The sequence below is a fragment of the Acanthaster planci genome, linkage group LG04, assembly GCF_054643075.1.
Source record: "Acanthaster planci isolate LZ-2023a linkage group LG04, COTS_SCS, whole genome shotgun sequence".
NCBI lineage: Eukaryota > Metazoa > Echinodermata > Asteroidea > Valvatida > Acanthasteridae > Acanthaster > Acanthaster planci.
The window spans coordinates 12,498,471-12,509,049 of record NC_141780.1 but is presented as its reverse complement, the minus strand read 5'-3'; the positions used below and the strand labels follow the sequence as shown (position 1 = coordinate 12,509,049).

The following is a 10,579-nucleotide window of genomic DNA, read 5'->3' as shown; positions in this document are numbered from 1 at the left end:
GCCTACCACCAGCCCAAAACCTGGTATCGGGATTTTTTAATCTCTACAAGCTTGCAAAACCATAATTTGCAAAGCTTCCGCTGGCGATCGATGTTAGAGTAGCGTATATATTTTTTATTAAAAAAAATCGGGCTGAGATCACATGACTTCACGGTTCAGAAGACGATCCTTAGAACGCCTAAATGATATAAAAGACCAGACCATGGCGATATAAATATTTATCCATAATCATGCATTATTTATTAGTTCTTACTGTACACATGCAATCTGGGTATACAACGAATACGCACAACATATACGCCCAACTCCATCATACCTTACATTATTTGGACTTTGTGCTGACGTCAACACTATGTATACCACGCCTGCATAGCACAATTATTTACTGAAGCAATGCGGGATCTGTTGCTATGACAACACTGACATATCCTTTTTGATAAAAAACGAGAACTGGAATCTTTTCAAAAAAAAAAGAATGCCTCTGTCTAAGTATTAAAGCTAATTTGGGAAAACACTTTAAGACCTCTGAAGCTGAACAATTTTATTGGACTTACAGGCACAGGATACACAGTTAGTATAACAACCTTTTTACCTCAACGAAATATTTACCATTTTACAGTAAAGAGTAATACCAAAATTAATGGCCTTTTATTTCTTTATAGTTGAATCATGTAAAAAGATGCTTCATTTTCAAAAAACTCAAAGGGATTACTGACAGTTATGCCACTTTCTTCCGCCTCCTCTCGTTTACTTTTCACTTTTGTTATTGTTTTTTTGTTTCCCGCCAATGGTAGGGAGTTTCTCGTGTGCGAAAACGTTTCCATAGGGAAAAAAAATAAATTATCCTTCTTTTTACATCAGTTCGCATTTGATCATTTATCCCTTCCATCACATAATATCGTCTTCTTACCCCATCAAATATAACAATCAATTTAACATTTCAAATGTTTTAAGTGACAGAACGTGTTCATAGCGCAGAGCACAAGCATCTGCCTATGCACACTAGCTCTTTTGTTACCTAAAGAGCCCAATTAAGCGCGTTGTCCCTTCAAACACAGTTGGTGACTGGTGTGCTTGTTTTTATCGTAAAGAGTAAGTTGACCCAGACGATTTCTGTCAGTTGCTGGACGCCGCGATATTTCCTGTAGTTAAATGCAAAAGAACAACATCTGTATAACTACTACACGTTGAAGAGTAAATATATTTGGATCCAAAAGAGCAGCTTTTGTTCGAAGTGAAATATCTTTAAAAAGCATAATATTATAGTTAAACATATAGCAAATAAAGGGTAAATCGTAAAATTTTAATTACAAATCTCTTAAACGCGTTCTTAATCTGATGGTTGAGCGATTACAATTCAAGAATGAAATTGGGTCAGAAAAAATCTATTTAACTAACATAGCGCAACAAAATTGTCGATAGTCAGGTGAGAGGTTGCGTTCTTAGATATTCTGAAAATAATTCCATTCTTAAGTCCTAATGAGTGGAAAGGTTATTATCTATGATGGGATGATAGTCTCTCATGCGCTTACCGTCACGACAAATCACTCCAGCATCGTGGGTGTGGCTACCTCTTCTCTCGTCGCAGCAGAATGATGGCAAGTCAGTCCCCTTCCACTCTGACCCCTCACACGCTACACCGTCCATGTGAACAGGGCCACTTCCTTGTCCGAAGTGGGCACCAGACTTGGCTTCTTCTGCCTCAGAGAACCCGAGTTGGCGGCATAACACCCCTGCGTCTGTGATATTCCAATTGGTGTCGCAGATAGTACCCCAGCTGTCGTCACGATAGACCTCAACTCGACCACTTGTGTGACTAGAACCACCGACGAGTCGAACTTCATCTAGTCATTGGTGTTAAAATACACAGCTTTCAGTTATAGAGTGAAATATTTGAGGCAACGTTAGGTGTGGTCACGCCCTTGATGGTTTTTCACTTACCTCTAGCCTTATGTCTAGGGCGAAAATATCTTATTCTCCGTTAGGGCCTACGGTGGGTATCCCAGCCCTATGGTCATGCGGGAAATTCAAAATTAAAAGACAGCCCCTGTAGGGAAAACCCACACATAATTTTAACCGATATAAATGGACTGGAGAGGAGCAAGAACTAAGGATGATTGGTTCCATTCGAAATTATGTAAAGGGAATGAAGTCAGATTAGAATGATGTGGACAATGCAGGGGGCTGACTTGAAGTACTTCTTACCAGGTCTTGGTTTGCACACGACTCCTGCTACAGTGAAGCTACTGCATTGCTGAGAGCCGGTACAGACAAATGGACAGTCAGCCAGCCGTCTTTCCGTTCCATTACAGGTGACTCGATTCATCACAATCGGCCGATCACTCTCTCGGCTGGACAGCCCCGTTTTAGCCTCAAGAACCCCGATGAAGCCAAGCTGATTGCAAACGGTGGTGGCGTCCTTCATGTCCCAACTGGTATCACAAACTGCACCCCAGGCACCATGCCGGTAGATTTCCACTTCGCCGCTCCATTTGTCGTCACTACCAACCAATCGAATCGTTCCGTTGGACACTGTTGGGAATGCAATCTTTGGAGATGACTTTGTTTAAATCGGACCTGGCACACTTGTCTTAGGTCTAGGCTGTACGTCGTGCTACTGCCGTGCGGAAATCAAATGATTCAATTTTTTGGCACGCCCGTTTAGCGCGATTGGGCTCGGCAAATTGAATTCGACACGGCAAGCCCTTCAGCTCAAAGGGTTAATACCGCGCTATCGTCATGGAAGTGAGTGGCACGACGCTGCTCTATTAAAGGTCGGCGTTTAGCGCAACTGCCGCGTTGTTACTGCACTATTGCCACACTCAATTAAGCTTGGCACGGCTGTGTGCGGTGTTTAGTCTTGGCCTTACTGCTTCTTTTCTATCGCACGTATAAAACCGGAACCGGCGACAAAAATGCCCTTTTCCTACTTTTTCAAGTTTTCTTTTCCTGTTATATACTTAAAGTAGAACAAATATTTTTAATCACTTTTTCGCTTCAGACTCCTGACTTCATGCTGAAGTTTTTCCCTGCAATTAATCACCGTCTATAGTTGGTAAAAATAGATAACAAAAGAAAGCTCTTCGTCATTTGCCACCCCTAAGGTGCCTTGTGCCCCCTCGTTGTTGATAATAAAAGGACCAATATAAACAACAATTTCTGCCTTGCTTACAATGTGCTCCAGCAACATAAATTCCAATCCCAATTTCCTGACGCTCTCTTTGTGGTATCAGAGAACTGACATAAAAGAAGCCCCATTTCGGTCAACCACAAGGCATGATCAAATAAGCAGCAAATGCCAGCGTTTCATCCCAGGAGCGGATCCAGGATTTTCCAAAGGGGGAGGTCGTGAACTAAAGATTTTAGGGTCGCGGACGTAAAATTAGGGAGGTTAAGTAACCAGAAGTAGAACTCTTATCTTTAACGCCCTTGTCACATTTATGGGGCTGTCTCTCCTTCTTTCCCTCCTTTTTTCTCCGCCCCCTCCTGGATCTGCCATGGATCATAATTACATTACCACTGTAATGACGCTAACTGTTTGAAACCGTTCTCTTAAATAACTTCAAGTGCTCAATCAAATAATTGACCAAGATCTCTGTCGTATATCTTTATTAAAGAAGTTTGTAATATTAAGTGATTGTATATTCGATATTACCTCGACAACCGAGCACTTCAAACTTGAGATAATAATGATCGTATTGAGTCCATGTGAGTGGAATTATGCGAAGGAATCTTGCCAATAACACCACAGGGAACTTGACATTCATCACAGGTTGTCCAGCACCATTAATCGCATTCAACTGAAACAAAATACAGTTTTTTAAACGCCTTCATTACTGATGACAGTAAACATAGTTTGATATGGAACATTGGACATTCCCATAGGTTTCTGCAGCGAATGTCTCGGTTTGGAGAGATTTGGGTTAAGGTTTCCATAAATGTCATATATTGCAAACTTCGGGAGCAATCACATTCCAGTGTAATTGTTAAGAAATAAACAAGCTTTTAGTCAAAGTCCGGTTTTTGTTTGCCACTTCATAAATGTGTGAAAAATCTCTCTCAATGAATAGGAAAATCACATTTTTTGGCTACTTCAATAGAACAACCATGCAAGCATGGACCCTTCTCTACTTGAAACCATGTTTTTTTTTCGAGCAAAGTATATCTTTTGAAGTTACGCTGACGTTTTTTGGGTGAGGAAATGGTAAAATAAATTTTTTGTTATGTCGGGAGGTATTTCCAAAGAGGACTAGGGAATGTTTTCGGACTGAGCAGAGGATTAATTAATTGTCTCCGTTGTTATTGTCGAAAATAAAAGTTTATGTCATTAAGTGAGATACAAGGGAACATTTGGTTTAAGTTTGCTATTAATATTGCTTGTAATATTTACCAGGATAACCGATCCACCAGTCAAATATTTCGAACAAAAATATTCCCGGTCAAAACTATAGGATGGTCCTGTCTCTCGAACTGAAACATTTGCAGTGAAAAACCTATCGGAATGTCTCCTATCTCAAAACCGACACATTCGATGTAGAAACCTGTGGGAATTTCCAATCTCTCCAAACCGAGACATTCGCAGCAGAAATCCATGGGAATGTCCAATGTCTATTGTCCTACTAGCTTTACTGTCATTCATTAATGCATGCTTGCACAGACTTTTGTTAGTTTAAAATCCTACTGGTGGCTCCCAGCTTTCTGAAGATTTGGCCTCTGCCTTTTGCAGTTGTGTGGTGAACAGAGATGCAAAGCCTGGCAGTACCATCACCATGTTACAGATTAATGTAAAGCCTTGAGAATTAAAAATTCGTCGGCCTAAAAATCGGATGAATTCGAATTATCTTTAAGATGAGAGTGATTAACATTTTAGGCATCTTTTCACCGTTCGTCTAGTGCGGGCGGCTATCTTGAAAAGTGGCTTGGATCGACTGGATTTTACTAACAGAAATTTAAAATTATTGAAAGAGCCTGCGAATACCCCCTTTTACAGAATCAGACCACGATATTACCAAATCCCCCTTTTACAGGAGGTCCTGTAAAAGGGGGAACAAGTGACTGAATACCGTCCCCCCTTTTACATAACACCCACCAAAAGAAAGCTCGTTCATTCGTTCGCTCGTTCCTTAGTTCGTTCCTTCCTTCCTTCCTTCCTTCCTTCCTTCCTTCCTTCCTTCCTTCCTTCCTTCCTTCCTTCCTTCCTCCTTCCTTCCTTCCTTCCTTCCTTCCTTCCTTCCTTCCTTCCTTCCTTTTTCCCTCCCTTTCTCCTTTTCCTTCCTTCCTCCCTCCCTTTCTTCTTCCTTCCTTCCTTCCTTCCTTCCTTCCTTCCTTCCTTCCTTCCTTCCTTCTTTCCTTCCTTCCCTTCCTTCCTTCCTTCCTTCCTTCCTTCTTCCTTCCTTCCTTCCTTCCTTCCTTCCTCCTCCTTCCTTCCTTCCTTCCTTCCTTCCTTCCTCCGTTCGTTCGTTCGTTCGTTCGTTCGTGCGTTCGTTCGTTCGTTCCTTCGTTCGTTCCTTCCTTCCTTCCTTCCTTCCTTCCTTCGTTCGTTCGTGCGTTCGTTCGTTCCTTCGTTTGTTCCTTCCTTCCTTGGTCCCTTCCTTCGTTCGTTCGTGCGTTCGTTCGTTCCTTCGTTCGTTCCTTCCTTCCTTCCTTCGTTCGTTCGTTCGTTCGTTCGTGCGTTCGTTCGTTCCTTCGTTTGTTCCTTCCTTCCTTCGTCCCTTCCTTCGTTCGTTCGTTCGTTTGTTTGTTTATGATCATTATGCGCAATCTCCCCGCAATGTGAAAATCCGTATTTTGGCAGGGTCAGGCATCCAAATCTCAACTTTTTGTGAGGTCCAAACCGCGCTATAATATCCGCGTGTTAATACAATAACATTCAAACTGAAGTGAAAATATTCATCTTTGGGGCAGATAGCATACAGTTGACCAGTGAGCTAAAACTCCAACATATGGGAAGTAAAAACCTTGCAAAGCTGGAGAAAGAGACAAAGCAGAAATTTAGACCCGAAGTATTTCAGACGGCACCCAGTGCGTGAGCTCATTTCAAGTTAGCACGGAGAGCTAGCTATAGAGGAGGAAAATCTGCAAGAGGTCTATGACCCAGCCCATTTGAAGTATGTTTCCAGCTTCGACTTCAGGTCAGTTTAATAACGAGCCATTTTTCGTTGAAGCCAAATTAAAAAAAAAGTACATGTACTTTAAACATGAGCCTGGAGGTCCCATTCTGGGCGGGTTAATTCATGATGAAAGCGAAGCCTGAAGACGAAGACAGAAACAATGCTGCGACTTGAAAAATTAACATCAAGTTGATTTACCTGTAATGTCCGTCCGTTATCAGTAAGCTCATGCCAATCACCAGCGTTAACTGAGCTGCTAAAGTTTATAGCAAAGGTGCGGATATGATGGGTTCTGGGTCCATGTAGGATGACCCCCGTGACAGCCGTATAGTGGCCAAGATCAACCTGAATCCACTGACCCTCGACCTTTCCTCTGGGACATGCCCACCAAGTAGAACCTTTAGGGTGTATAACAAAAGGTTATAATGCACGTTACGCGCCTGTGTATGAAGAAGTCACTGTATTCCGTGACCTGAACCATCTTCAGACGAATGGTTATAGCGCGACTCTAATAAGGTACCACTTGCACTCGCATAATGATAAGCGTAATATATCGTTTTTTTCTATTATTAGGAATATATTCAGTTAACCATAAAAAAACAATCTGTATCAATGCAGTTCAGTTTTAAGGGTCCGGAAAAGTTTAATCTATATGGACAATCATTTGGAAACCAGTCGATGAGCCTACCATTCAGCCTAGCATTGCTCGGGAGATATCCTGAGTTATATGAACCTGACGCCGTCAGACTACTATCGGGAATAGCCCCACTGGCCATCCCTAAAGGTCTGCTGAAGCACGAAATGCCTGAAAAGATACATGAGAACAATGAAAAAGAATCTGTCTCACTTGGATGTGATCACATTTGACCTTGATTTTGTTTCCAGCAAAGAAGAAAGGTTCGTGACTACAAAACCTTTTATACAAAATGTACACACATACGACTAAACAGACGCATAATTAATGGAATTGCAGGGTGGTTAAATCGGGATGGTGAACATGTTTGACCGTAGCTTGGCCTAATATTGAATTACAAAAGTATCCCTAAATCCACTTTTATTTACCAAATGTTTTTAAAGTCTAATTTTGTACTTGAACCTAAACGGGAAGAAAATTTTATTTTGGGACAGAAAAAAAGGATAAGCCAGGCCATTACAATAACGGGGTTCTTATATAACGCTTTTAACTAAGATTATTACCCCTATTCACTGGGCCACTGAAACATTCCAAATACTATCTCAGCTCCTTGAGGAGTATACAGCTCGACGCTGCCATTTCGGCATAAAGCGGCTAGTTCAACCTTATAGATCAGCCTGTCATAAAACAATGAACCCAAATAAAGATTACCCAACAAGTGCATACGCACAATTTGCCTTTTTCTTTTAAGCACTTCCTATGTCAGGTGATTTCTTGTGTTGTAGTTTGCTGAAAAATCTTCTTTGGGAAACTCCTAGATGAGAGGTTTTGCTGGTGTTAGCAAGTATGGATCTTTTAGCATTGGGAGAATAGTGGAAAGTCTGAATTGTAAATAGGACGTCCCTGTGGCAAGAGTATCCTTCCCTCAACCAATCCTCGCTAACAAGTGGAAATGGAAGACACACTCATTGAAGTTAACTTATTGCTAACTGTTTAAGGTTGCGTCTTTTTACCGGATATGTGAGATGTCCTCGAGTAGTCTTGTGACGTCACGGCTTCCCTGACAGGATGGGCCAAGCAGCATTCTAAAATTAATATTAATCAGCATGACACTACTGTTTACCCATCCGTCATCGTTATATACATATACATCTTTGAAAACATAAAGAAGAAACATGCCCCGGAATCTCATGCAAATTGGCCGAGCACATTCTAATCTAGTAAATAAACAATATGGCAAATAAACAATAATCGCGGTTTAATCAAGCGTCGAAATTGTAATAAAAGGTAAAGAGCTTCTTTTTCGGGATGTTCTATTTAAACACACCCTTAGGGGCAAGGGAAGTTCTTTATACTAATTTATTAACCCAGATATCAGACACACAAATACATTTCATTGTCTTCCCAAGGTTTGTCCAAGATAAAGGCAAAATTGTATTTTCCCTAATAGGGATAAGTATGAAGTCAGGACGTCAAAACATTAAGTGTGCACTGAGAAGAGGGCACAGAACAAAAAAGGAAAGGGGGGAGGGGAAAAATTGCTGGTTTCCTTGAAATACCTCTTTGTCATTGGTCTTTCATCACTGTGTTACTGTGAGGCCCCCCCCCAAATTGTTCATCCTTCCTGGCGACGCCTTGCACCAGGGCGGGTTCAAGCGTTTTGCAGCAGCACAGTACCAGTGTTCAGAGACCCTTGGTCTGGATACCATTACAAATTTTATGGAGCTGGCTAACTCTAGAACTCTGCATCCCTCGTTCCAGGTAAGTATTAACAACTGGGGTATTTATTAGCTACTTTGAAATTTTCTTGAAATCGAAAGTTCTTAGAAAGACCCCAAAACGTTCAAAAATAATTTAATACTTCGGAATATAGATGGGTATGTGTTTTGTGGCAAACTGTGGTATTTATCGTGGCTCCTCAGATTTTTCGAAAGCTCCTGAAATTTTTATAGGCCTTAGGCAATTAAACGCGGCCTACTACGCATAGACAGGAAAGTACAAAGTGACATAGTATGTACAAAGTGACATGTAACAATGACCTGTTGGACTGATTAGCCTCAAAATTACTCAGACAACACGACAACATGCATGCGTTCTTTTCATTACGTTTTGCCTGGCAGATGCAAACGGTTGCTTTTAAAAATGGAACTATACGGGAAAAGGCTTAATATACAGCTGAGCACCTAAATGTTTTCATTAGTTGGTCATAAATTAAATAGAGTCAACTATTTCGGGAGAGCACCTTCAGAAAACACTGATCTTATACCAACATTTCGATAAAGAACAGGTGGTTTTTTAAACACAATCACTTGTTATGTTTATTAAACGATGATCCAGAGAATGAAGTTACATCATTCATTAGAAATTGAAGTTTTAGTTCATGTCATAAGCAATCGGCTTCGGAGCTGTTAAATAATTTGAATCACTCAATAACGAAATCGTTTATACGTACGTAAAGACGCAATAAAATTAAGCGTAGCCGTCAACGCCAGTGTAGCTTGAGAGCCACGAGCGAAAGCCATTGTTGAAGGTAGAAGAAAGTACCTGTAGTTCCCCAGAATTCTAACTCGAATGATGTCTTCTGGTATGATGCTTACAGCAGTTCAGGCAAAATATGAACCAATAGGGGTTGTTAAGACCCTTTATATTAAGGTGCTTGTCATCCAGGGTAGGGGCACGTAGGCGTAATACTGATCCCTACGACGCGTGAGCAATGATTCCTGGCCGTAGGCCGTCCTCGAAAAAGTGTGCTTGGAATTGATTCCTCGAAGTATTATGGCTCAGGTTTTGGCTTTGGGCCACGCGTTCACAACGTACATTTCAACCAATGTTCAAGGACATCATGAGCAATTCAATTCATTCCATAGTTACCTTCATATCTTCACTGGTGACGCATTTCTTGGCAACGGGATATACAAGCAAATTATAATGAACTTCATACGTCCAGGGAGCAAATGTTCAAAGATCCTTAATCCCACTGTTACTTTGACATTGTTGGTACATCAACATCTGCCGATGACTTTGCAGTATTGTGTCGGTAATTCACCTGCAAACTTATCATAAATTTATATTTAAAAACCTGCTAAATGTCCGGTAAGGGATTACCCAAGAATAAAGCGGAGAAAAATTGCCCGTAGCAAACAGTTTGCAAGCCATAAAATCGTTAGTGTTAATGCTTACTTGAATCGTTCAACAATTGGAAGCAACCATTTCCCCTAGCTAGCTATAGCTTTAGAGGTGACGAAAAAACAGCAGTCAATTTTATTCTGCCATCAGAAATTTGTGTTGACGATTAGAGGTGACCGAATTCTTATTACCATATATCGCTTTGGAAGCCGTATGTAATCTTCAGGGTGTTGCAGGAAAAAAAAGACAATCCTGAATGAATGGTTAATTAACCATTCATTCAGGATTGTCTTTTTTTTCCATGTTTTGCGCTGTGTGACTGTAATTAAGTGTCTGCTGTGGTGGCCCTGGAGGGACATCGTAAATATCGACGTCAGTATTCGCAATTTGCGACCCGCTCTTTGGTCGCAAATTATTGGCGTCAATATTTGCGACTGAAGAGCAAGTCGTGAATTTGGTCGCAAATATTAACGGCAATATTAGCGACCAGAGAGCGAGTCGTGAATTTGGTCATGAATATTGACGGCAATATTGACGATTTCCCTTCAGGGCCACGACATTTTGCTATAAAGCGACACCATTTTTTTCTCTCTCTCTTTTTCCCCCTTAGAAGTGATGTACATGTACTTGTACATGCACATATACTTTATAGCGCATGGCCTTGTTACTATGAGAAGTGTGAATTAACAACTATGAATTAATACCAAAA

The 10,579-nt window shown here is 41.0% G+C and overlaps 2 protein-coding genes across 2 annotated transcripts; both read right to left on the bottom strand.

Moving 5' to 3' along the window:
• Positions 1-211: 211 nt before the first annotated feature.
• LOC147799400 (scavenger receptor cysteine-rich domain-containing group B protein-like) lies at positions 212-5,108 on the bottom strand. The gene is made up of 4 exons (XM_087136381.1): positions 3,656-5,108; positions 2,206-2,532; positions 1,533-1,844; positions 212-1,142 (listed from the first exon to the last, which is right to left on the bottom strand). The coding sequence occupies exons 1-4, from the start codon at positions 3,765-3,767 to the stop codon at positions 1,117-1,119; spliced, it is 777 nt and encodes a 258-aa protein (XP_086992507.1). The 5' UTR covers positions 3,768-5,108; the 3' UTR covers positions 212-1,116.
• A 570-nt stretch (positions 5,109-5,678) lies between these two features.
• LOC147799399 (neuropilin-1-like) lies at positions 5,679-9,637 on the bottom strand. Its single transcript, XM_087136382.1, has 5 exons — positions 9,197-9,637; positions 7,758-7,829; positions 6,799-6,915; positions 6,309-6,508; positions 5,679-5,966 (listed from the first exon to the last, which is right to left on the bottom strand). Exons 1-5 carry the CDS (start codon positions 9,264-9,266, stop codon positions 5,928-5,930), a joined length of 498 nt encoding a protein of 165 aa, XP_086992508.1. The 5' UTR covers positions 9,267-9,637; the 3' UTR covers positions 5,679-5,927.
• Positions 9,638-10,579: the final 942 nt, after the last annotated feature.